General features: G+C 37.4%; 2 protein-coding genes across 4 annotated transcripts; both read right to left on the bottom strand.

The window, feature by feature from the left end:
• Positions 1–28: 28 nt before the first annotated feature.
• LOC141431229 (vanin-like protein 2) lies at positions 29–12919 on the bottom strand. 3 transcript variants are annotated; one of them, XM_074092309.1, is made up of 10 exons: positions 12198–12402; positions 8278–8394; positions 7671–7796; positions 7369–7547; positions 4830–5044; positions 4545–4631; positions 4000–4103; positions 3384–3584; positions 1048–1172; positions 29–541 (listed from the first exon to the last, which is right to left on the bottom strand). In XM_074092309.1, the coding sequence occupies exons 1-10, from the start codon at positions 12255–12257 to the stop codon at positions 190–192; spliced, it is 1566 nt and encodes a 521-aa protein (XP_073948410.1). In that variant the 5' UTR covers positions 12258–12402; the 3' UTR covers positions 29–189. The 3 variants fall into 3 exon arrangements, with proteins under 3 accessions (XP_073948410.1, XP_073948409.1, XP_073948408.1); XM_074092308.1 differs by lacking the exons at positions 29–541; positions 1048–1172; positions 12198–12402 and adding exons at positions 1668–2142; positions 2499–2620; positions 12759–12919; XM_074092307.1 differs by lacking the exons at positions 29–541; positions 1048–1172 and adding exons at positions 1668–2142; positions 2499–2620.
• A 5347-nt stretch (positions 12920–18266) lies between these two features.
• On the bottom strand, positions 18267–21900 carry LOC141431239 (uncharacterized). The gene is made up of 4 exons (XM_074092333.1): positions 21866–21900; positions 21246–21337; positions 20655–20877; positions 18267–18452 (listed from the first exon to the last, which is right to left on the bottom strand). The coding sequence occupies exons 2-4, from the start codon at positions 21291–21293 to the stop codon at positions 18295–18297; spliced, it is 429 nt and encodes a 142-aa protein (XP_073948434.1). The 5' UTR covers positions 21294–21337; positions 21866–21900; the 3' UTR covers positions 18267–18294.
• Positions 21901–27314: the final 5414 nt, after the last annotated feature.

The raw sequence follows: 27314 nt of genomic DNA, 5'->3' as shown, positions 1-27314 counted from the left end.
ATATGTCTTTGTAATAAAAGAGTGTACAAACGAAACAAATGTATAATATATTATTTTTAATTAAAGTTGGTACCTTACCTACTTAGTAAAAAAGGTAAAGAAAATTTGTACTGAATTAATTACCTATTGTAAATAAATAAAAGTTTCATGCACTTTATTTATATAGTGGTATTATAAAAAGTTGGCCCCTTACAACAATAACAACTTCATAGTTAACGCAGCAATCATATAGAATAATGATTTGCTTAAAACCGGTACTATAGACGCACCGGTACTATAAACTCTTCCAAAGACTGCAAACGTGTATAAATCTTTTCCAGTGTTCACCAAAGTGAATGTAAACACGGTGTTTTCATTATTTTGTACTTCTGTATACGTATATTCGTCTACCTCTAGAGGCATTATAGAAACATCTAAAGAGACTGGGAAAAAGGCAGAATCTTTGGCATTTAACTGAGGAACCACTACTGGAGTAGGCACCGTCGCGACGATGCTGAGCTCTTCGAATAGTGAAGTCGCGTTTTGCTTGTATAACGGGAATCTGGAAAATAATAAAAACACTTTTTTTATCAAATAGCTGGCAAACGAGCATGCGGGTCACCTGATGGTAAGCGATCACCGCCACCTATGGACACCTACAGCATTATTATTAGGATTGCTGGTGCGTTGCCGGCCTAAAGGGCAGGGGGATAGAGGAGGGGAGGGGAGTAAAAGGGGGAAGGGGAGTTGGGCCTCCGGATCTCCCACTCACCGTACGCGCCTGTATTCTGTGGGAGTGTGGTACTAACCCGGTCGAGCCGACCCATTCGTACTGCAGCCAGCAAGCGGTTACAGTAACGCTCTACCACATGTAAACTCTCTCTACATACTTAACAACGTACTTGTATAAGTATCAAACTGTAGCTTTCCACAGATTGATATGTAAGTAAATACTTATAAAAATGGCAAACTGACTTATAATATAACTAATAAGTAATCCTATAACAGATCAACAAATATCAGCATCAAGGGTTATCAATTCAAATTTATGTTTAGTTGGTTACAAACCTCTTCCCGCAGGTATGCATAGTGTCTCCAGTGCAGGCTATCACAGAACAGATCCTGGTGTCACCTTCTCCCAGACCGCTGAAGCTACGTTCCCCGTCAAAGACAGCTGCTCTGTAGTGGTAGTGCTGTTATTCCAACAGAAAATAAAGATGTCTTTTATGTAACTGATTTAGACACAACGAAGGATAAGATGTTTACTGCTCTGTTATGTAAGGGTTATAAGAAAGGTCATTGTATTAGGTTCATGTCAATTGACATATTTTTATGAGCTATTGAACAACAATGCGAATTGTAATATAATTTTTGATCAACTCAATTTACAATTTAACATAAACTTTAGTGACTTGAAATACATTTTAATAGTTTCGTTTTAATTCCTTTTCAGGGCTTGAATAAGCTGGTTTTTATTAGAAATGTCTTCTGTGTTGGAAACTCTACTAATTTAACAGGTCGCTTAGATTCCTCAGACAGCGAAAGTGACGCTTTTTTTATTAGAAATCTTAGGGAACCGACATAAAATTGTTACGTGCTGTATTAAAACAAAAAAAAACAACGCATGCATATCAATTAAAAATGTATATTTAAAAAATTCATCAGTCAAGTAAGTACCTATTATAGTCATTTTGGTACCTACACGGCTACGGATCTAATAGAATGAGTTAATCGTACTGAACAATCCTGTTTGAGAATATTGCAATATTTTAGTCTTTATTCCTTTTGGTTCCATAAATAATATCTTCAATATTGAGGTAATTTTGTACATCTTCTTCAGTTACTTCAGTATTATGATCGACGTCTCTAACATAAATTCTTCCCCAAATAGCGAACGACATTAATTCATCTTGAGGCGCGTTTATTTTGTACATGATCTTTTCTCTGCCATTAGTTTTCGGTAGTTCACCAGTTTCAATTTCATTTTGACTTGACTCAGAATAAGTATAATTGACTGGGCTCAACGGGAACTTGTTGATTCTAAACGACGATGGGAAATACACGACGTTGTCACACTGCAGTGTCTTGTTGTACTGATTACGTAATGTTGACATTTCTATTTCTAGTTCTTTTATTTCGATGTGCGTCTCATTTTTGCCGAATCTGTCAATAAAAAAAGTTGTTTTGTTATAAACATTAACACGATGTGAGATTTGTGTATTTTGGCTTTCTATATCATTATATGGTTCTTCCGTAGTGTACAAAGTTAGTTTGTAAAAGTAGATAGGTACATATGTTATGTACTTAAGTTTAAAAAGTTCATATGACTGAACAAGAATTATAAAAAATAGGATAGTTATATAATAACCTATCTAACTAATCTCAAGCTTTTCTTCTCATCTGCAAAGAATACGATTCAACCACGCAAACGCAAGCTTCCTCGCTGAAATGCTACTCACTTAATGAAACCCGTAAAAATAAACTAAGTAGGGGTAAGGGTTATAATGGGCTTCACGCACCTGTAAGCACACGTTTTAGAATCGTTGTTCTTGCAAGCTACCACCAAGCACGCGGCCACACCGACCTGTCGGCGACTGTAGGTGTTGCTGCCATCTTGCACGAAGGCCCGGTACTTGTGGCTCTACAATAATACATTTAAAACATGACATGTAAAGATTAATAAGCTTTTGCTATACAAAAGGAATTGAATTATGATATATATTACGAGAACCCAAAAGCCCCGAACACAATTATCGCATAAATAATTCTAATGTCTATCCTGTAGGTAACTTTATTTTGATGACATAAAAGGTAAAGTCTGTGGATTATAATAGTTTTAATGAATCATATAAAACCTAATATAATGTTCACAAATTAAACATCAATGATAGAAAAAGCTAAGTTTAAAATCATATAAAAAATAAGTTCAATTGATGATACAAGCGATGGACGGAAAGACAAAGAAGCTGTGCTAAACGACAAGAAATAGCAAATTTCACTTACCTTGTGTTTGTTATTTACCATGCACATATTTTTGTTAGTAGGTAGCTTTACAGTTTACTTAGTTTGTTATTGACTGTATATACTCATGCAATTTCTACTTTTCCCAACAAAAATAAAAAGTACTCTTTCAATCAGACGATAACCTAAAAATTAATTAAGCTTACGGTGTTTCTTTATTGCATTTGTTGCTTATTAAAATGATGATTTAAAACCAGAAGCTATAAGTACATTTTTAGATAATTCACCAACATGCTCAAATTCACCAACAAGTGCATCACTTTGAAAAATTAGCCGTCGTGCAGTGCATGCGCGAAATACAAAACTACTCAATTCATGTTCAGTGATTGTTACATACATATCTAACAACTTTTTAATCAGTTTGTAAAATTGCAATATCTCACCTCTACTTGTACCCCTTCCCTCTGGTTCAAGCGAACCCTGAACCGGCAGCTGACGTCCTTGTCGACCAGTGTGAACTCCTGGAACCCGTTCACCAGCGGTCTGCTGATGTGGTCAGGCAGGGATGGGTCAGTGATCAACACGAGGCTGTCGTGGTCCGCGGGGTTGTCATAGATAGGACCAGGGTAGGACATGCCCGTTACCTGGAAATATTTGAAAATAGTGAAAAAACATTTGTGTTTAAATTACAGCGGGTGGTTCTATATTTCGGTGTACTTAATATTAAGTAATATATGTGTCGTATTCAATCGTCATGGATCATGTAGAGAGCAAAACGAATGAGATTGTGTGAAGCCACTCTTGGTTAGCCGTGCATCGAGTGGAATTTATATGAAAAAAAAACTTTCTAAATAGTCTCTAAAAGTAAAAGTGCAAGAGCGCAGCACCAGTTTTGTAAATAAGAACTTGTCGGTGATCATAAAATACCATTATTTTCTGAAACTTATTTAAGTGTATGCTGCAGCATTCATTCAAAAGGAAATAAGTAGGTAATCGAAATGCTGAACTGAACTCTACAGAGGTAAACACCTAGCTAATCTTTTTAATGGTGTAACTTACATTTCCGGGGACTTTTGGCACTCTGGAGACGAGAAGACGTGTCGTAGGGAGACCAGGCATGGTGCTGACCAAGGCGCCGGCTTTGCCTGAGTAAATACCCGAGCCTGGAATAAAATTGTAAAACTAAGTAAGTATCATTTATAATGTTATAAAAAAGAATTCCTGCTATAAATATAATAATAATAATAATTTATTTCCCTTAAAAATGACACACGTATACATAAGAAAAGATGTATGGTTCTATAGTTTTAAAAGTTTAAACAACCCGCCGCGACCTAACCCGACAACTTTTGACATGACTATTTATTGCGCGGTCGAGATGTTCGCCTCATAAAAACCTAATTACGGATTGGAATAACTGCAGCACAAGAACAACAGAATAGGCTCGTCGCGCCAAATCGTAGATGCTATTAGTGAAATTTAAACTACGCACGGGGCCCGGACTGCCCCGGAAGTCGTGTTTGCACTAACGGGCCCGTGTAACCGTGAGAGAAAATAACATTTTGAGTACTTAAACCAAATTTAGAAAAAATGTAGAAAATTACCAGCACTTCCAACCCGCACGTTATTGGCTCCAGCTCCGATAAAGTTGACATTTTCGGCGTAAGCATATGCTTCTTGGATCTGCACCGCTAGAAACAGAGATTATCAAGATTAAACCAATTTAAAGATTTGAAGAAAATCAATGGGGTCAAATGCAATTCATTATTCTATTTAAACTTAAGTTCTAAGACAGGCAACATTACGTATTTTACACAAAGGTTAACTGCTACAGGACATGAATAGCATTAGGTTGGTTATAAAGAATATAAGTATCTAAATATGCTTACCGCTAAGATATGGCATTTCAGAGAACCACATAGTCGAGAAGAGAACGTCAGTAATCTGGTTCTTTTCGACCACCTGGATAGCTGGCACTTGGAACATAAGGTCGAAGCAGATGTAGTGACCGAACGTTACTCCAAAGTCAGTGGTGAAGAGCCCTAGATCCGGTTTAAGTGCTGGAGTACGGCTGAACTCTCCGAAGAGATTAATCTTACGATATCTGAAACGAAATATCACGTATTAGTAACTCAAAAATACGTAACTAGCTGTTATCGCAACTTCGAAATGAAAGACTAAAAAGCAGAATTTATAAAACTATTTTTTCCCTCGACTTAACTATCAACCCTCGCCTGCGGCTCAGGTGGATACAAAAACGTCTGGGTTAAAATTTTGCGTTTTATGCACTCGTTTTAGGTAACAATCTACAATTTTTCATGTTGTTGAAACAAATATCTACTAAATTAGAGATTCACACCTAGGGCATGGATACCGGTATTCGGTATTACCGAAAACCGGGATACCGGACATTTTTTCCCCTTTTTAATACCGGTATTAAATATCTACAAACCGGTTTTTCGGTATTTTGACTTTGTGTTTAAAATAGTAATAATCGACTTTAATTTCAAACAAGCAAGCACTTTAAATAACTTGTGTCTTCAGACTTATGGCTTTTGAAGTTACTTACCTCCTAATCTACTTTCAAATTTAAAATTTACCGCGCACAAGTTTGCTTTGTTTATTTGTAGTGTAAGCTTTCTCGAAGTTGGACCTACCTAACTGGACCGTTTGTCTCAGGTATACATAGCCGTCTCAACCATGACTACAATATCGTCGACGAATCGAAGGCGGGCGAGTGAAGTACCCGCCATTCATGTTGATGCCTCGTTTTTTCCAGTCCACAACCTTAAAAGCATTCTCCAATGCAGCGGTGAACAGTTTTGGAGAGATCACATCTCCTTGTCTGACTCCCCGCTGCAGAGGAATAGGCTTCGTGCTCTGGTCCTGTAGTCGGACGGACATAGTGGCGTTTTTGTACAGACACTTCAACACTTCGATATACTGGTAGTCAAGTTGGCACCGCTGGAGAGCCTGCAGCACAGCCCAAGTCTCGATCGAATCGAAGGCTTTCTCGTAGTCCACAAATGCAAGGCAAAGGGGGAGGTTATACCCTTCGGTCTTTTGTATAACCTGCCGCAACGCAACGTACATGTGGTCTACGATACTATAGCCTTTTCGGAAGCCGGCTTGTTAGGGAGGCTGGAAATCGTGAAACCCGCTTGCGAGACGATTTGTGATGACCCTGGAAAACAGCTTGTAAACATGGCTCAGAAGTAAGATGGGTCTATAATTCTTCAGCTATGTGTAATCACCTTTTTTGAAGATGAGCACCACCACTGTCTTCTGTTCCATGCTTTCGGTGTTCCCCCTTGGTGGAGGACGGAACTAAACGGCGTCTGGCGGTCCTTAAGGACTGGATTACCACCCTCCTTCAGGAGTTCGGCTGTAATTTCATCGTCACTCGGGGCTTTGTCATTCTTAAGCTGTTTGAGGGCCATACTAATCTCGTACAGGCTGACGTCTGGGATGTCTTCGTGATAGTGTCGGGTTAATCTAGCGCTCGGGTCTTTAGCTAGATTTTCGACGGGTGTTCGGGTTGTCGTGTCGCTATCCATAAATCCTCTCGACTTCCCCCAACAGCTCAGGTTTGGATGAAGTAATGCTGCCGTCGTCGGTCTTCAACTTCATTAACCGGCTTTGACTAACAGACAGATCCCTGGTAAACACCTTAGAGCCTCTGTTATGCTTAATAGCCTCTTCAATGCTTTTGGTATTAAATCGGCGTACATCACACTTCAGAGACTTTGAGATCTGCCTGCCTATTGAACTGCCGATACCGACAAGCGTCACCAGAGGACTGTAGCAGCGTCTCACGCCTCACCTCCATGAGCCTAAGGCCGGAGCGCGAGAGCCTATTGGTTATAGTTTGGCGGGTTTTGAAGAAGTTAGACCCGACCATACGGACAGCTTCCACAAACCCGTCGTTGTAATCGTCCACGTCGCCACACAGGCATTCGAAACGGTTTTGAAGTTTGAGCTGAAAGCTCTCGGGGTTTTGGAGCTGAGCAGGTTCCGGGCGGAGCGTAGATTTCATCAGTAGAGACCTTTCAAGCTTGAACTGGATATTTTCATATATTCATATATTTCATATTATGCGAAAATTTGGTTGGGAACTAATAATCGGCGAAACAATTTTCACCGAAAAATTAGAGAAACACATATTAGTATTAGTTGACAATTAACAACTTCAGTTTTTATTTTAATACTTGCTCATTAAAAGGGAAGTTTATCAAATCTTGCTTTTCATTTATATTGGTTATATTTCAACAAAAAAACAGATTTATACAGAATGAAAGAAAAATAAGGGAAAAATACGGAAAATACCGAAAATTTACCGAAATACCGGGATACCGGTTTTCAAAATTTGAATACCGAAATAATACCGGTATCGCCATCAAACCCAATACCGCATAGCCCTATTCACACCTGTCAATAACAGCCCCATTCCTATCAAAAATAACGTTGGTGTTGAACAGATATTCCTTTTTTTCGGGACAGTACTCTTCTGAGCCTTCAGGGACCGTGTTGCAATCCATAAACTCTTGCACGTTGATGAGCACGTATATCTGGTGGTTCCTTGCTGCTGTCGATATGCCCACTAAAAGCTGAAACGTCGGATATGAAAGTCTCATTAAAGTTGCTTCTTAACACCAATGAAGACATTATTTCGTTTAGCTACTTACAATTGTGTTAAGATCAAAGCTAAATTAAAAAAGATTAAGATTTACCTCGTCGTAAGCTAACGGTAGAAGAGCTGGGATGGGCTGCGTCTTTAGCAAGTCGTACATTGGAACGTTTACACTGCGAGATCCTCTCGTCAGTGTCAGCTCTGGAAATACAATGATGTCAGCATTCTGAAATATTACAACATTATTAAATACGGTTCTAATTATATCATCAATGTTTTTTTCTGTGAAGGTACCGAATATGTATTAATCTCTCTCTCCCTCCCTCTTTCTGTCTTTTTTCTCTCCCTCTCTCTCTCTCTCTCTCTCCCTCTTACTAAGTGAGAGGTGCACCAAGGCACTACAACGATAACCAATATGAATTAACCTTAAGATTTTATGTAGTTGCCTATATTGTTATTTATAACTTAAAAGTATTTCTTTACTTTTCGCTCACTATTAAATGTGGAAGTATATCAAAATCATCTCATCATATTACCTATCAATGTCTAATTCTCAATAATTTACTCGTAGTCTTTCTTAATCATACTTTCCAAATCTATTTCAACATTTATGGGACCGCAGCCCAGCATTTAAGATGGAGGGGAGTTAGCTTAAATAAGTTGGTATTCAGGCTCATCATCAATCCCGAAAAGTCCTAATGCCTCACCTGCTCAGCCGCCTCCTTTATAAGCTGCACATAGTTTTGCAGGTTCTGCTCCACGTCAGCTGACACCTGGTACTCCACTGCAGCCGCTACATAGCTGTCGTCCGCTGGCGTCGACCTCTGCAATCCATCAATATTAATTACTTAACACGAGAATTTTCACTATCAAACTCAAAATCTGTATTCACGATTTTTATATTATTTCTGCAGAAGTCGTAGTTAGTCAGTTGCAGTTTGGGTCCTAAATTTGGTATCATGACCATATCTTTTTTTCACTATCAATCTCGAAAATTTTTAATTACGATTTTGTGTAAAAATAATTGTCAGTATATAGATTGATGAAATATAGTAAAGTAGTTCCTATTTTTAAATCAGGTGATTAAGATAATCCCTCTGATTATCGTCCGGTGTCCATCCTATAAGCGTTTAGCAAAATATTCGAAAAAGTAATGCTGACGCAAATGATCTCGCATTTTAATACCCATAAAATCATGCATCCACAGCAGTACGGATTCACAAAAGGTGATCTACTACAGACGCGGGTCATTGTTTAGTTAAATTCATATTGCAAGCTTGGGAGGAATCACATGACGCTATAGGGGTATTCTGCGACCTTTCAAACCTTTTGACTGTGTGGATCATGATACTTTAATTTGTAAGTTAATTTTTATGGCATTCGTGGCCTCGCTTTAGAACTCATTAAATATTACCTCACACAAAGAAAGCAAAAGGTAACGATTAACGGAACGGTATCGGCGGGATCTGTGGTCGAAATGGGAGTGCCCCAAGGATCCATTCCGGCCCCATTCCTATATCTTATTTATGTAAATGACCTAACTTATATGGTAAGCCAAAAGTTGGGTATAGTTATGTTTGCTGACGACACCTCTTTACTGTTCAAGGTTAGTAGAAAAGACACCGACTTCATTGAACCCAATGAAACCCTGTCCGTGATATCCGCATGGTTTGCTGTCAATAATTTGTTACTAAATCCTAAGAAAACCAAATGTATTAAATTTATCTGATATAAAGTTAAATGGACAAACTTTTTTTTATTGAATTTGTAAAATCAACAGTATTTTTAGGAATAACGCTCGATTCTAAACTACAGTGGGGACCTCACGTCACAGCAATCGCGGGTAGATTGAGCTCTGCTGCTTTTGCAGTTTGGAAAATACGGCAGCTAACCGATGTGCCGACGGCTGGGTTGGTGTATTTTGCTTACTTTAATACCATTATTTCGTACCTACGGCATTATTTTATGGGGATCTGCTGCAGGCATTGAGTCAATTTTTATCTTACAAAAGAGAATCTTTCAGATCTTTTTTAGGGTTCCGGAGCCAAAATGGCAAAAACGGAACCCTTATAGTTTTGCCATGTCTGTCTGTCTGTCTGTCAGTCTGTCTGTCCATCCGTCCGCGGCTTTGCTCAGGGACTATCAATGCTAGAAAGCTGTAACTTTGTACGGATATATATGTAAACTATGCCGACAAAATGGTACAATAAAAAATTAAAAAAAAACTTTTTAGGGTACCTCCCATAGACTTAAAATGGGGGTGTTTTTTTTTCTCATCCAACAGTATAGTGTGTGGTATCGTTGGATAAGTCTTTTAAAACCATTAGGGGTTTGCTGAGAGGATTTTTCGATTCATTATTTTTTTGCGAAATATTCAACTTTAAAGTGCAAATTTTCATTAAAATCGAGCGTCCCCCCCCCCTCTAAAATCTGAACCGGAGGGTGGAAAAATTTGAAAAAATTCAGAATGTTAGTAAGTATATCAAACTTTCAAGGAAAACTATGACGGCTAAGTTTGCTTGAGAATTATTAGTAGTTCTACTCTTACACTCTCTTCTCTTTCTTTCAGTTGTACTCTTAAATAGCAGCCTAAGTTATAAAATATACCTAAACTTGGAAGATTCCGTATAAAATACGAAATCCTTAGAAAAATATTACTACATTTTTTCGTAATGGCTACGGAACCCTATTTTGCTCTTGGCCGGTTTTTTAAGGAAACAGGTATCCTAACCCTGCTGTCGCTTTATATTTTTGAAATAATCATGTATGTTAGGAAGAACATATGTGATTTTCCCACTAACGTCGATAAGCCAAAGGCTACTAGAAACACAGGGAAGCTCAAAGTCGTTTCTGGGAAATTGCATACGTTTTTATAATAAAATTCCAATAAATATTACAAACGAAACGGATACCAAAATTCAGATCTATTGTCAAGAAGACATTAATATACAAGGCGTATTATAAAGTTAATGATTATAGGTATCATGGACAGGGATATTTGGAAATAATTCCGATCTGCATTAGCGATCCCTTCAAATAGCGAAACTACTGTGTTAAAAATAAAGTTGTGTTAAATCCTTGTGATGTATGGATAATCATTTAATAATATTGTAAATCTGTTTAAAAAAAATACCTCATTGAGTTTCTTGCAGGATTCTTCTCAACAGAGGTTTTTCCGAACCGGTGGTACATTTTTTTTGACATTCATAAGTGCTTGTTATAGCCTAAATTGAATAAAGATATTTTGACTTTGACTTTGAATATAAATATAACTTAGATGATACATAAACCAAAGCAGTTTTACATTTATATTCGTGTAAAATTACAGCTTTCTAGCATTGATAGTCCCTGAGCAAAGCCGCGGACGGACAGACATACAGACAGACATGGCAAAACTATAAGGGTTAAAAAAAAATTTTTTAGGGTACCTCCCATACACGTAACGTGGGGGGTGTTTTTTTTTCTCATCCAACCTTAGTGTGGGGATCGTTGGATAGGTCTTTTAAAACCATTAGGGGTTGATACGAGTAAAACGAGTTTTAGATTCAGTAATTTGTTATTATCATTAAAATGGAGCGTCCCCCCCCCCCTCTAAAATCTAAACCACCGGTGGAAAAAATTGAAAAAATTCAGGATGGCAGTTAGTATATCAAACTTACAAGGAAAACTATAACGGTTAAGTTTTCTTGAGAATTAGTACAATTATTAGCAGAGTAATTACCTAAACTTGGAAGATTCCGTATAAAATACGAAATCCTTAGAAAAATATGACTTAATTTTTTCGTAATGGCTACGGAACCCTATTTCGGGCGTGTCCGACACGCTCTTGGCCGGATTTTTTCGGTATACCGCCATATTGCGACAAATCAGACGACAATAAGTATGTTCCTGTTTATCACCGACTCTAAATGTGATCCTGATCGTCGAGTGAGAGCGGCATATACCTATGCGGTGACTGACTCGAAGGCACGCGCTTGTTGAGTGCATATTTAGCTACCGGTTCGAGATCGATGGTGTCTTTTACTTGAATGTAAGATCAAAGTCCAGTACATTCTACATCAGGTTGAGTTATTACTTTGTGCAAAGTTGTTGAATCCTTAGATAATATGCCAGTAGATAAATAAATAAACAAAATAAATAAATATCATGGGACACTTGACACCAATTGACCTAGTCCCAAACTTAGCAAAGCTTGTACCTACTATGGATACTACGCAACGGATAAACATACTTATATAGATAAATACATACTTAAATACATATTATTAAACATCCAAGACCCGAGGACAAACATTCGCATTATTCATAAAAATATCTGCCCTAGCCGGGAAACGAACCCGGGACCTCAAGCTTTCGTAGTCAGGTTCTTTAACTACTTGGCCATCCGGTCGTCGAACCAAAAAGAGTCGAAGTAAAAGAACCTTTTTTTTAATAAATTATAACAAATGTACGTATCAAACTCAAACTTGGGTGTCCTGCCTCATTAACACACTGTCAGCAATTATGTAAACTACAAGAATTAGGCACTGTCGAAGTACATGAACACAACAAAATAACTAAACAAAAGGTACGTAAACAAATGTAAGCAAATTGTATGACAAAGAAGCCGTTGACCTTAAACACTTGCCTGGTCGGAGAATACTGCTAGACCAAGAAGACACCATATCGACAAAATTCTCTTTGACATTTTCTATATTTTTAAGAAACTTAACACTTATTGTCTTAAGGTATTAAAACACATTTGAGAGATCATAGTAAAATATTACTATGTTTAAGATCGAGCAGTTTACGATAAGTTCTATTCACAAACAAAAGCATACTGAACTGACCGGGCGGCAGAATATTACTGGGGTGCTTCTTATTCTCAGCAGAATCGATGCGCCCTAGATCCTCTATCTCGTTCACTCGTAACGCCATACTATGAGACATGTGTAATTACTCGCGTGTTTTGGCTGACTTTTTCTTCGAATAGGTATTTGGTAGTCCGAAGGTCAAAAGCGTCTTGCGTTTATATTTATGAAGTCGATGTTTATCCAAGATGTTTTGTTGTGTCTTGAGCTTATTACCTACTCGTATTATGGTTTCTTCTGTACGACAAATAATATACAAATATATATATATACAAATTTACAAAATACAAAATATAATATACAAATTCTGTACGACATTACAAAAAATAAATACAGACCTGCAAAGATAGTTGCAGCAGACAGGCCAAAATCAAGCAAACGAATCGACACATCGTCTTGTTATATAAAACTGAATATACTTTAATACTAAATTCTGAGTAGGTTTACAGGAAAATACGTAAATTTCTACGCAAATTTGCGTTAAAGTGTCTGTTATATGTAAACGTTCCGCTTTATATGTACTAGTTTGGTGATAAGGTTGGTTTCCAGTGTTGCACACGATACGACACGGTTACGGTGTTGCAAATGAAGCGCGAGAAATATCATTCCCACATCTAATAATATCGCCGCCGTCCATTATTCACCACTGGAATAGTCATGGCTGTAAATTTCAAACACTCGAAAACAAAGAAAACAGAGTCAAACAATATTTATTTATTTTCACTTCTCATGCTCACAAATTTTTATTTTCAAATTCAAATTCAAAATTCAAATGATTTATTCAGTAAATAGGCCGCAATGGGCACTTTTACACGTCATTTTTTAAACTACCAGCGCTTTCGGAAATACCATCATTGCCAAGAAGAATGCGCCGCAAGAAACTAATCTATTTTAATCTCTGCCTATCGGGACTAAAGCTCCTTATTAATCTCTAGATAAAACAGACTTTTAATTTACTCTGGATACCCCTAACAGTCAATCACAGCGTTTGTGAATAGAGGATTATCGACGTTTTTAGTGATTGTTACAGACTGTGCCAAATTATAAAAAAAAAACTATTTAATTTCGTGAAACACGATTAATGATAACGAAAATGAATATATTTAATTATATTAAGGATGAACTTATTTTATTATGCATAGTCCAATTAGTTTAAAAATAGTTTTCAAGTTTCAATGTGTTGGCTAAATGTGCAAGCATTTAGAGCGACACATTACAAAAAAATAAAAAGTTCGAAAGTTGGCGTTCGGTATTCTTTACAAATACCTACTTATATAATGTCTCGTACCACAGTGATGTGAAGAAGAATAAACCGTTTAAGGCATTGGAAACAAACATTGTCCGCACTGAGGTCATAACTCTCTGCGGGGCATCCCTGCAACTTAGGTATAGGGCTAAATGTAGGTACCTAACCTACATAGGTAGTCGGTCGGAATTCATTACAGAATGATAAATTGGTTTAACTCATTTATATATTTTATTGCAGACACTAGTCGGTTAAGTTTTTTTTTAATAGCCTATATGGTGTCCCACTGCTGGGCAAATGTCTCCCCTTTCTCCTTCCACTGGTCTGGCTTCGGCAAAATATTGCCAGTCCGGCTGGAACCTCCCCAAAACGTCCCGCCACCTCCTTTTAGGCCTACCTCTGCTCCGGTGACCGTCGCGTGGAACCCAATCAGTGGTGATTTCTGGTCGGTTAGTCGGTTAAGTTAACATGGAATAAAGTTTAAAATATTAAGTACCTACTCAATATTATTTTTGATTAGGTTTTCTAAATATTTTACATTATTTTTCTTTATTCTCCTTTCAAAGTTCGCCCGGAGACGGGTTTTATGATTCAAGTGAACTGATAAAGCATATCTCTATCCAATGTCGCTCACTATCTATCATAATCTACTTACTATTAAATCTATGCAAATTAATGTTTTGGTGCTTATTCTTAATCCCGACGTTTGTTCCTCAACATTTCCTTCATTATTACGCAAAGTGTGAGTGAGAAAAAATTCAAAAATTAATTGATAACATTTTTAAAATCTCAGCATCCGATGTGTGCCTCTATTGCAACATAGATTTATATTAGCGCACAATCAATAACAACTCTTAGACATAATGCGGATAAAGTTCATTTTCAATTTATCACTGTTAATGTCAACCCACTAAAAATAATACGTTATCAGTCTTGATATCTTGTTACCGAAATGATACGATGTTTACTCTAATCCCTTTGTTCCGGGGTTTTTTCTCAAATAGAGGAAAGTCTGCGCAATTTAGCATTGTTTTATTACGTGCGATAAGTTTTATGAAAACCAACGCTCCTGACTGTACAATTTTCATTTCATCCCGATTCCAATTATTCCCAAAATGACGTCACGTAATCTTACTACAATATCACGTCGCATTGTTTGAATAATCATTATCGGTTACTATCGTGTTATTGGGTTTAATAATGAATCAAACAGTTTTACTTACGAGTAACTACCTAATCACCTACACCTAATCAACTCAATTCATTTCCAAAGGCCGCATTTAACGATTTATGATCTTTACTTTACATCTTACTCGTAACTTCTAAATTAAATACTCTAATAGACTGTTTAATATAAATATGTACTAAGTAGTTGTATATATTAGCAGCTCTGACAAAGACAGTCAAAGTACAAAACGAGCTATATATACCTACGTTACGTGTCCTCTGCCCTAGTACCTTACGCACAAACCATAGATCTAATAAGACCAATCGAAGTCTGTGTACCTTTTGTACCTAAGTAATTTGATACAATAAGGTAGACAATGCTCGTCTTTATCGGTAAATTTCTTTGTTGAAAAAATTGTTTACTAGATTACATGGATAACCTGCAATACTTACCAATATTGGTAAATCAATCACTAATGGAAATAATAAACATAGGTAGGCTCTATTACTGCTATATTGATAATTAAAATTGTACAGATAATCAACGCCTGCTAAATCTTTTTAGCATTCCTGCCGATCATTTTAGTATTGTTATTTTGTAGGAAATTATAAAGGTAGGTATCAACTTATGAGATTGTATGTTTATTTTAGCGACTTTTCAAGATAAATACCTTTAAAAAGTGATTTATAATTAAATAAATAATTAGCTTTAATTAAAAACCCTGATCCAAATAAAAAAAATATGTGCGTAAGTATACTGATTTTTGTACATGACGTGAATATGGTATTTGACAACTCCTGATTTTGCCATATCTTAATATTTTATGAAAATATAGATAACAGGTAGTGTTTAACGAAGAGAAATTTTAAATCGGTTGAAAATTGGATTTATAGTGATTTTTAAAAATCTATAATACCTGTCTCTTTCTCAAACGCTTTTCTCTATGCAGCAAGTATGGCGGTACTGGCGTGTGACATCACATGCCAGTATGTCTTTCTCTGTCTAATCCTGAATTTCAAACCTTTATAACTTTTGTTATTTGTAAAGGTAGCTTAGAATTGATTTTCTATTCGATAACAGGCATTGTGTAGTTTTTAATTTATAAAACATATACAAAATAGTCAAATACCGTATTCATTTTAAACATAAAAAATGCACATAACGGAATTAGTGCTCTCGCCGATGATATTATTGTTTAATCGAAATCCCATAAACGGCTTTATTGGACTTTATTTGTATAACTACTACTTATGTACTTACCCTACTTTAACGCCTGCACTAAATATTTAAGAGCAACGTTGCCTCGAGTATGGAGTAGGCTTATTTTAGGTTGAGTCTTCGTAAGGGCCAAGGCCTTCGTATTGTTTAATTGTTTTAAGTTTTTAAATCTTATGAGGTGCTAGCGGATCCGGGGCATGCAGTTGGGTAATAGTACATTGTGTCTTAAGGGCGGTAAATAAGGAATTACGAACGAGAGTCTATTAGAAGCCCGAAGTCGAAGACTGAGGGAGACTAATGAGTCGATGTTCGTAATTCTAGTACCGCACGAGCGACACAATTTTTTCATACAATTTGCGAGTAAAATTGTATTTGTAAAATAAAAAGGAACTAATATTTTTTTCAAAAATTGCCGATACCGCTGACTACGCCCTTGGCAGCGCCAGCTCTGAGCCGCCCTCCCGCACGCCAGACGAGCGAGCAGCACGCCATGCAGTAACAATAGTAGATTGTTGCACCAAGCAGAAAGTTATTTATTATTGCACCGAGTGCCGATTTGGAGCCCAAGCGTCAGCGAGGGCTTTAAAAAGCACGAGGGCAATATAAATTACTTAATGCGAGGTGTATAATCTGCTTTTCTTTCAACTATTACAGGAATAGTAGACGAAAAAAAACTCATGCTAAACAATTAATAAGAAAGAAATGTCACTACCATTCGATGATTCCTTTTTTGTAATTTACATTCGCACTCTCAAAAATTTTCCACAGACGGAAAATTCACCAGGTTCCCGCCAATTTTTTTTTTTTTTATTTTTACTTTTTTTGGCAGAGTTAGTAGCCAGTAGCAGATATTTTTACCCGCGATCTGACAAATTTCGGATGGGCGCTAGGTTGGCCAACCAAACACACAGTTTTTTTTTAAATAAACGGCTACTTACTGTTTATGGTAGGATTGGTAGCAACAATTTTTTGTACGCAATCTGTCAAATTTCATAAGACCGTCAGGTTGAGCAACCTAACATAGATTATTTTACACTATGCAGGCTAATTTTATAGCAAAAATACTTGTTTTACCTCTTTGGCGGTGCAGTTAAAAAAAACTAAAACAATGCAATAAAGGATTTTCGTACATTTTTTCTGCTCTAGAGCAGAAAAGTCCCGCTTTGTGCTGAGTATTTAGTGCGGTTATGATTAAATTAAAGCATAGTTGAAAGAAAACTCATTTACCGACCTTGGGCTTCATGACAAGAAAATTAGTACGGGCAATAACTCATTTACCTACCGACCACGGGTTTCATGACAAGCACATTAAGGTCGAGGGTTTTATTTGGGGGGTTGCAAGCAAGGTAGCCTGCATGTTACGACACTGTTTACGAACAAGTGTGATGAAAAATCCATTATAGAAGACTGGGAAGGGAGGGCTCAGGCAGTGCCAGACGCTCACCTTCTAAAAATCCGACTGCACGTCCCCAACTTAAAGTATTTGACTAAGTAGAAGTATGTGCGGATTTTTTAGCATTTGGCAAGAACTTTTGAATGACGGCACGAGTGATGTTTTCTAAACTCTAGTTTATTTCACTGTGAATATGGACTTACTTATACCTGAACTGAGCTGGTAGGTACTATTTTCTGTTAACCAATCAGAATTTTACCATATTAAGCCGTGGTATTACTCGGCAGTTTAAAATTCTGTGATGGTAGGAAATTAGAGAGAAGCCGATTTTAATAAAATAGTATGACGGCATAATGTTTCCGGCGAGGTGGTAGGTCTACTACCAGATAGCGCTAGTGTCTCGGAGATACATCTTTATTGAAAAAGTAAATTTAAGCTAGCGTCCACTGCATCGGAATCGCGCCGTACCTACGAAGCGGACAGATTTGTTGCTTTGTATAGATTTCTATGGACTGCTACTGAGTGCATTGGATCGGCCTTTCTGCGCCATTCAGAAGTCTATACAAAGCAACAGACCCCTCAGTCAGGTTCGTACGGTGCGTACGTTTCGTTTCCGATCCAGTGGCCGCTCAACTTTAATGAGTATTTTTAATTAATAAATTAAAAAAATATCTACAACTTTGAATTCGGAAGCCGTTGTGGCCTGTGGTTTGAGAAGCCGTGGTGGCCTAGTGGTTTACCTTATCTATGGCCTCTCAAACATGATGATGAACTGAGATATGATTGCTGGGAACTAAAATTAATTAAAAAAAACCACACGCTAAGCGATCAGCGTTTATTGGTCAGGGTTCAGTCGTTGCGCTGGCCGGATTGGCGCGTGTGCGCCTGGTGGCTGCGCAGGCTTTGGTTGTTGAGCTTGTCGCGGCGTACGGCCTGCGAGCGCGCGCGCCGCGACCCGGCTGCCGACCGGATCTTGTGCCCGCTGTGACGACGCTCTTGGACACTTTCTGAAAAAAAATTTTTTTCACTTCGTGTTAAGAGCGTTTATACCTGCTGAGCTGGCAACGTTGCATTTTTGTTAGTTTTTCTCGACTATTCCAAAAAATTGAATGAAAATTAATAATGTTGTCTGATAGAACACTTCTTAATATATACGTTAATGTGTCTACTCCAATAATTATTCCTTATAGACTTTTATTTTCTTTAAAAACCGGTCATAAACATTAATTCGTTTTAAGGAGTATAAAAGTCTATCACGAATAATTATTGGAGTATATACACATTAACTTATATGTATATTAAGAGGTGTTCTATCAGAAAATATTTTTAATTTTCATTCAATTTTTATGGAATAATCGAGAAAAACTAACAAAAATGCAACGTTGCCAGCTCAGCAGATATATAAACGCCCTTTGCTTCTAAGGACAAATTAACTAAGTATGTACTATCTTAATAGGTAGGTATATTCTGCAATATTAATTTACTTTCAAGTGTCTTCTATGTATTTTTTAGGGTTCCGTAGCCAAAATGGCAAAAATGGAACCCTTATAGTTTCGCCATGTCTGTCTGTCTGTCTGTCCGTCCGCGGCTTTGCTCAGGGACTATCAATGCTAGAAAGCTGTAATTTTGTACGAATATATATATATATATATATATATTATATATATATATGTAAATTATGCCGACAAGGTATAATAAAAAAAATGTCAGAGTACCTCCCATAGACGTAGTGGGGGTGTTTTTTTTTTCTCATCCAATCTATAAGTAGTGTGGGGTATCGTTGGATAGGTCCTTTAAAACCATTAGGAGATTGCTGAAACGATTTTTAGATTCAGTGATTTATTTGCAAAATATTCAACTTTAAAATGCAAATTTACATTAAAATCGAGCGTAACTGGTAGTAAGTACCTATATCAAACTTACAAGGAAAACTATAACGGTTAACGGTTAAATAAAATAGCAGCCTAAAGTATAAAATATACCTAAACTTGGAATATGTATATAAAATATAACTTAAACTATGAATGTATAAATATTACTTAATTTTTTCGTAATGGCTACGGAACCCTATTTCGTGCGTGTCCGACACGCTTTTGGCCGGTTTTTTATGTTTCATTTAATGTAGGTATTTAGTATATTAAGTACCTACCTATCGTAAGTACCTTGTTCGGGCATAGTTTTAAGTGCTGTATTGTTAGTTTTATTAGTCTAGTTAGTAAGCCATGTCCTTGTTTTGAAGAATAAAAGTCTATCTATCTATCTAGTTGCCTACGACCCCTCAACCAACGACTACGATAAAGAAAAAGATTAAAAAATAATAAAGCAATAACAACTAAAATGTTTTCAAAATAAATGTACTTAAAACTGTAGTATTTTTAGTATTAATAGTAAGGTAAACATACGAGTACTCATCACTGTCCCAATAGTTGACATCTTTAATCTTATGTCATTAATAATAAAATAAATAAATAAATATCATCATGGTACTCTGACACCAACTGACCAGTCCCAAACTAAGCAAAGCTTGTATATGACTAGGCAACCGATAAACATACCTACTTATACAGCATGGCACCTAACGATGATCTTTTACATAAACAGGTGATAGTGTTGCTTAAACTGAACAACTTTCTCCAAGGAACGTAGGTCGAAAAACGAAAAAAAAAATCAGATTCCCATACAAAATGTATTGGTTAGCTGACCGACTTACTATGAAAAGGCGAAAAAAAATCGTTTTTCGACCTATGTTCCTTGGAGAAAGTTGTTCAGTATAGCTATACAGGGTGGAACCTAACGATGATCCTTTACTTATACCTACAGGTGATAGTGTTGTTTAAGCTGAACAACTTTCTCCAAGGAACATAGGTAGAAAAACGTTTCTTTTTTTTCGCCTTTTCATAGTAATTCGGTCAGCGTACCAATACATTTGTATGGGAGTCTGATTTTTTTTTCGTTTTTCGACCTATATTCCTGGAGAAAGTTGTTCAGTTTAAGCAACACTATCACCTGTTTAAGTAAAAGATCATCGTTAGGTTCCATGCTGTATAAGTATGTTTATCGGTTGCCTAGTACCCATAGCTATAAGCCTGTAAGTTGTCTGTCAGTCATTAAATAAGTGACATTACTCCATCGACAAGTAGATGTCGATGCACTACTCTTATATACTATTATATACGTTTAATAGAAGATAGATTTAATGTATCACCTACCATCATTAATCACATCCAAATGCTTCCCAGACCTCAGTCTCCGCACGTCACGCACTGGGGTCCCTTCGAAAGACTCCCTGCTTGCTCGGATCATCTCCTGGTAAGTGCCGAGGTACTCCTGGTTGAGGGCTGCGTCCAGGAGCGTCTTGCCGAAAGACTCGAGAGACAGTCCCAACGAACGCGAGAACGGCACGTCATTGTATGAGTGGCGGGCGATGGTCAACTGAAAAGATCGGAACGTCATTAGGTCTAAAGGGAAAAAAGCCGTTGTAGACTTAAGTATGGGTGAAGACCAAAAAGTTGCACAGCGTTAAAGCTGCGTTAGCACGTAGTTTTCATTTCCATTAACTTTTTCCATTGTGACACGAAATTTAATCATACATTTGTATGGATAATTTTCGCGGCACCCCAAGATCAACTGAATTCCAATTGGTGTGATTTCCAATTGGAAATCCTTACAAACAATACGTTCTTCTTAACTTTGTGCTACTCTAAACAATGTTGTTTACCACATTTTTCTGACAGTTAAAAGTTGGTGCATAAAGAAGCAGCAACTATGGTTATTAAAATGGCAGTAATAGTGCATGGTACCTCGGTAACAGTAACGACGAGGAGACACACAAACCACACACGCGCCATCTTCGGGTATTGACCATCCAAGCTTATCCTGATTTGCGTCTGATCTAGGTAGAGAATGCGGCAGTGACTGAGGTGTATTGATCAGTAGAATGTGATTGTGTGTTCTGAAGAAACAATGATGTTTTGAGACATTCACAAATAGCAATGATGCGTTACATTGTGTGGGAAAAAGATGCGCGTTGTTCGTATTTTGATACATTTATGATAAATAACGTAAGGTGAAATTAGGGAAATTAATAACGTGACCGACTTGCGTGAACTGTCAGATCAGAAACTTACAGTTCTGGCGTCGTCGTATGTACGGAATTCAGTGCCGCCCTGCAGTCCACAATTATAGTACACATCCTGTGAAAAAATATTTAGGGTCAGGTACCTATGTACTTTCCAACGGGTAGCCCTAAGATGCCATGTCCGATGCAACATGTAGGTATAACAGGAGTCACCAAAATCCTACGGTGAGCACTAAACCAGCTCCAGCTTTATTATATGTATGCGTAGCTCACGCTATCTAAGCCCAAATCTTTTCCAAAACATTATAAACTTTTTTATTATCCACGATCGCAATCGCGTACCTAACAGTTTTAGAGGTCCACTGCGGCTTAGAAATGTAACGATGACTGAAACATTTTGTATTATAATTCAACATACTTACAGTAAACAGCTGATAAAGTTACTCGGTTCGGTAGCCACGCGCACGTAGGTACATTCGCAAATTATCTCGGGTCAACTGTATAAACAAGAGAAGATCACATCAATAAGACAATCCGGATCAAACCGGTTCTGCTCTCTTGACACTTTGAACGATTGAGTAATTGGAAAGCTATTTTAAAGTGTTGGGGTATCTGTCAACACAGATTGCATCTTTAGAATTATTGTACTGCCACAACTCGAAATAATGTCATTTTTAAACTATATCTGGTGGTTTTAACACAGAGTTTATTATATATTGAAATTTAGTACATTGTGTCTTAAGGGCGGTAAATAAGCAATGACTGAGGGCTTCAATGGGTCGATGTTCGTAATTCTAGTACCGCTCGTGCGACATACCTACAATGTTTTTCATCACATTTGCGAGTAAAATTGTATATTTGTAAAAGAAAAAATATAATTCTTTCAAATATTGGCGATGCCTTAGGCTGCGGTCTTGGCCCGCTCCGCCCTCCCCCTCCCGCAGCATGCGCCTGACGTGCGTGTGCGGGTGGGCCTGCAGCAGCGCCATGCACGTGCAGCAGCAGCGCGCCATGCAGTACCAGTACGCACATTGACTCATTTACCGACCTTGGGCTTCATGAAAAGAAAATTTGTACGCGCAATGACTCATTTACCGACCACGGGTTTCATGACACGCACATAAGGTCGAAGATTTTATTTGGGGGGTTGCAGCCAAGGTAGCCTGCATGTTACGACACAGTTTACGAGCAAGTGTGATGAAAAAAATATTTCGAATTGAGTCAGTAGGTATATGTAGTTCTGAAAGTGCGAGATATATTTTCATGTGTTCAGAGTACATAGATACTTTATAATAGACCTAGCCTAGGAGCCGGTGTCACCTGTTATGTTGATGAAATAGGTTTCATTTCATAGTTTCAACGATAAACACATAAAAGTAGGCAATCCCATCTCACCCCGTAGTTGGGGTTAGAAGGGATAGCAATGGGGTGTGATGGGAAAATTGCTAGGGTTGACACTTTCGGATTATAACAATAGCTTGACTTATCAAGAGAATACTTTATTTATGAAGCAAAATTATGTTTTATTTATGCTCCTACATAAAACAATTTAATGTTTTCTGTAAGTTTTGACCTTTATTTTTATGACGTATAGTTTTTAGATCATTTTCTTATTATTAATTTGGTCTATGTGGAATTAGTAAAGTGAAAAAAATGCACCATTTGTCTAAAACAACGTCTGTCTGTATTTCCTTGTAGTCCTCCGAAAAATCAATCAAAAAACGAAAAAAGGATCGCAGAATGTACCTAAATGTATGTCACTCCAAATTTAACGCTAGTTATAATATAACATGTTTATTTAACATTCAATTTCTTCAACTCCTCCGATACTTTATATTTTTTAAAATAATATTGACTATTTATCATATGCCACTTTTGACTACTCATGTAAATTGACAACCCTAAACTACAAACACCAATTTGCCACTCTATCATCCCGGTACACCCCGTTCGTAACACCAACTCTCCCCATTCATGACTCAACTGTCCCCGTTGTCGTCCCAACTCACCCTCACCCCTCAAGACATGCCTACTCACCCCATGAAAATCCTCAAATGCCGTTGAATCGTTTTCTAAGTTAAAACCATTATGAATAAGGAAAATATAACTTATGTTTTTCTGTTTTCAATAAGCCTCGTAAGTATATAAACGATATCCGAAAGGTTGATGAACACTTACTTCGGCAAATTTCAAAAACGAAGTTAAATTCAGACAAAAATTCGCCGCTTTCGAGCATAAACTTTGACAGTGAATTTGTGTTTTTAAATTGTATGATTTGGCAACGTAGTGTTGCCAAAAGAAGAAAAAATATGTCTAAAAATTTAATCAAATTACTTTTAGACCAACCGAAGCCCGACAATTAATGTAGCTACTGAAAAAGGAAATTCTCGATTCGCATCCCTACTTCCCCCGCAATACCCCGTTTACGGTATTGCGAGAAAAGTAAAAACACAGACAATAAGTAGAAACGCGTAGCTAGTACAGTATCACCTGGTGCCATGTATGGCTATGACTGACTGTAGGCTGTGACCACAGAATAAACAATAAACAACAAGTAACCCTTCATCATCATCCGCCTATGTTCGTCCACTGCTGGACATAGGCCTCTCCCACCCATGGCACGCCACTGAGCACGATCTTCGGCCACACTCATCCAGCTCTTGCCAGCCGCCCTGCGAAGATCATCGCTCCACCGAGTCTGAGGACGTCCTACGCTAAGTTTGCCGATCCGTGGTCTCCACTCAAGAACTTCGTCTACCCCTACTTACTGTTATCCCATTGTATTGCGGTAGTTTCATCACGTTTCATGTTTAAAATGTTTGTAATATCGATTAAGTAGGTACTCGTAGTACTTAGTTTTGTACACTTTCTTCATACATATAATTTTCAATTATTGTAGATGTATCAGTCAAGTAGCCAATGCACCAAAGTACCTAATCTACCTAATTACTACGAAATAAAATCAGCACAATAGGTAGGTTTTATTAGTCTTATTTAAATAGGTGGATCTAGTTATTGAGACATTGAAATAGAGTCGTAGGTATTTGTTTACACAAAGTATGTCATAAATTTAATGTAGTACCAGCAGCCAAATATGTGGTCTACGTACCCTAAAGTTGACATTTTGACAATCGTTTGCATGTCATAAAAAAATAATGCCAATAAATGTGTTGGCAACTTGAAAGTTCGACTTTATAGCGACATATTAATTTTATAGGAACTTGTTTAAAAATTGATTGACTACTTATTTGGCTTCATAAATAGGTATAGGTAATATAGGTATAATTCCGTGGGAATCTCCATAAATGATTTCGATTAAGGACCGGTTCTGCAGTAGGGAACTAAAATGGATAACATTGGAGAATACTCAGAGATATGAGTAAAACATTATAATGCGCGATTTTTTTTAAAGAAACTAGTCTAACCTAACCTACGAGACTTATAAATTCACTATAATGAACTCCTCGTGACGCAATTATACCCTTTTCTGCACAATCATGACATATGGTCAACCGTCGTAATAATTACATCACAATTAGATAACTACTCAATTAAAATGATTAAGATACTTACCTACTTAATTCCTTAACCCTAAATAAGGCAATATGCAGGTACATTAGTACCCCCAGTGTGCCGAGTCCACTTTAAACTGGGTCTAGCCAGTTATTCTATTTTCTTGACCCCGAAAATCCCTTTATCATCACAATTTATTTGTCCGAGAACTAGTTTCAAGCAGATCGATTCGCAAACCACTTGTTATCGGTATAGCTGGCTTATTAGGGTCCCGTTGGTCATAAAAAATTATAGACCTTCGTTTTTTTTTTATTAATTATAGGTAGGGACCGTGCACGCACGACGACAGTGCCACATAGCGGTGGCAATGCAGGTATTAGTGCATAATGTTGTCACAACTGTCAAGCGAGAGTAAGTAGGTAAACATCGCAATAATTCAATAGAATCTCATGATATTCGTATTATATTACCTATATTAGACAATTCTGGACGACGGTAGTATTGGCAATAACATTGATATTGTTGTTTTCAGTTAGCAATACCTCTCCTTGCAGGTTTCGTGCCATCACCCATGAATTTCTTCTTACGGCAATTATCCACTTATTTCGTTGTTCTTGTTTGTTTCCACCATACTTTTAGGATCTATAAAATTTGCAGTGAATATTCTTTTTAGTGTTTTTACAATTCATTACTGCAGCGTGTTAAGAGCGTACTTGTCTTAAAAACAATCAATGTTTACTGCAAAACCATACCTACTTAGAATCTGACAGCCAGCCCGTGCCAGCACCATTGGCTTCATGTTTAGTCGTAGCGATTCATTTCCAGGTGGATGACAAAATTTCGCACGGGATATAAAAAATATTTTTTTCGGCTCATAGGCATAATTTTTTTCTATTAATAAACTGAGCCGAGTACCTACGTCTATGCAAGCACAGTGAACAGACGTCTAAATTAACGGAAATCAAGAAAAACACTGCGTATTCAAGATTCGCTTGTGAAAAGATAGTGTTTTTTTTATATTTGCTGAAGTAATTTATTACATACTAGGTAGGTACCTACATATTAAGACGTTATGTATGTTAGCTGCTAAATACAGCTGTTATTCTAAATTTGTAGGTTGATTTATTGACTAGGTATTTTTTTAAAGAGAAAACTGAATCATGTACCAGGGTGGAACCTTTTCATAATCAATTTCGCAATGATTTCTTTGGCAAATGTATGGGATGTCAACATGGCAATAGTAGCACAAAGGTTCCATATGGGTACGGGATTCAGTTTCCTTGAACCAAAAGATTAAAAAAAAAACGATCAATTAAATACCTTCACTGAACCTCTAGTCGCAAAATATTTTGCGCTTTACTTTCTATACTCGTACCTACATAAAGTCGGTATGTTTACAATTAAGTAGTCAAGAGGCAAGATAGTCTCTATATATTGACCTCTCACACCATGCACGCCGTGACGTCAGCACATTATGGAATAATATCATGGGACGTATATGGTTTGATAAACAACTAATAAACTAGTGCTTTGCATGCTCTTCCCATATGATCAAAGTAGGTGTGTAGGCTAGTTACTATTTAGAACGGCTAATTTTTAATTTTCCCACTAAATGTTGATAGGGGCCCGTCTACCGGTTAGGAGCCGTCCATTAATCAAAAAATCACGAAACATCACAAGGGGGAGGGGGGTGTAGTGAGAACAATCACGTGTATTTATTTTTTTCGTGTTGAACGCACCGGCCCAGCGTCCCAGCGGTACAAGATAATATTTTTTTTTAAAGATATTTGTACTAAAAAAAATACACGGGATTTTGGGTAGGGGGGAGTTACTCTTAACCCTCACCGCGTATCATCAGGGGGGAAGGAGGAGTTAAACAGTTGCTAAACCATCACGTGATTAATGGAGGGCCCCTTATTAATTGTCACCAGCCAGGTCATTACTCCAATCTTTTGTACAAGTAGATTGCAACCTAACTTATTCGACGAATAACTACCTATTACTTAGATTCAGACAGCAGAGGAATGTGTGCGATGTCGGAAACCTCTCCGACGGGACGTTGTGACGTTGCAACTCCCTTCTATCCGAGGAGTTTAGGCCTCATGAGTTGGGGAAGGGTAACGCCTGGGCCTGGTGCATCGTGAGCAACAACGGGTAACTAATTTATTTGTATATTGGTTAGTTGTTGGTTGGGTTGTGAGATGAACTTAGTTGCGGTGGATCCGACCCAGCTGGCCCATTCAGAACCTCATTTGACAGAAGTAAACCTGCCAAGTAG

This window comes from Choristoneura fumiferana, chromosome 9 (genome assembly GCF_025370935.1).
Source record: "Choristoneura fumiferana chromosome 9, NRCan_CFum_1, whole genome shotgun sequence".
NCBI classification, from domain to species: domain Eukaryota; kingdom Metazoa; phylum Arthropoda; class Insecta; order Lepidoptera; family Tortricidae; genus Choristoneura; species Choristoneura fumiferana.
The sequence above is the reverse complement of the archived record's forward strand: the minus strand, read 5'-3'. Positions and strand labels throughout refer to the sequence as shown.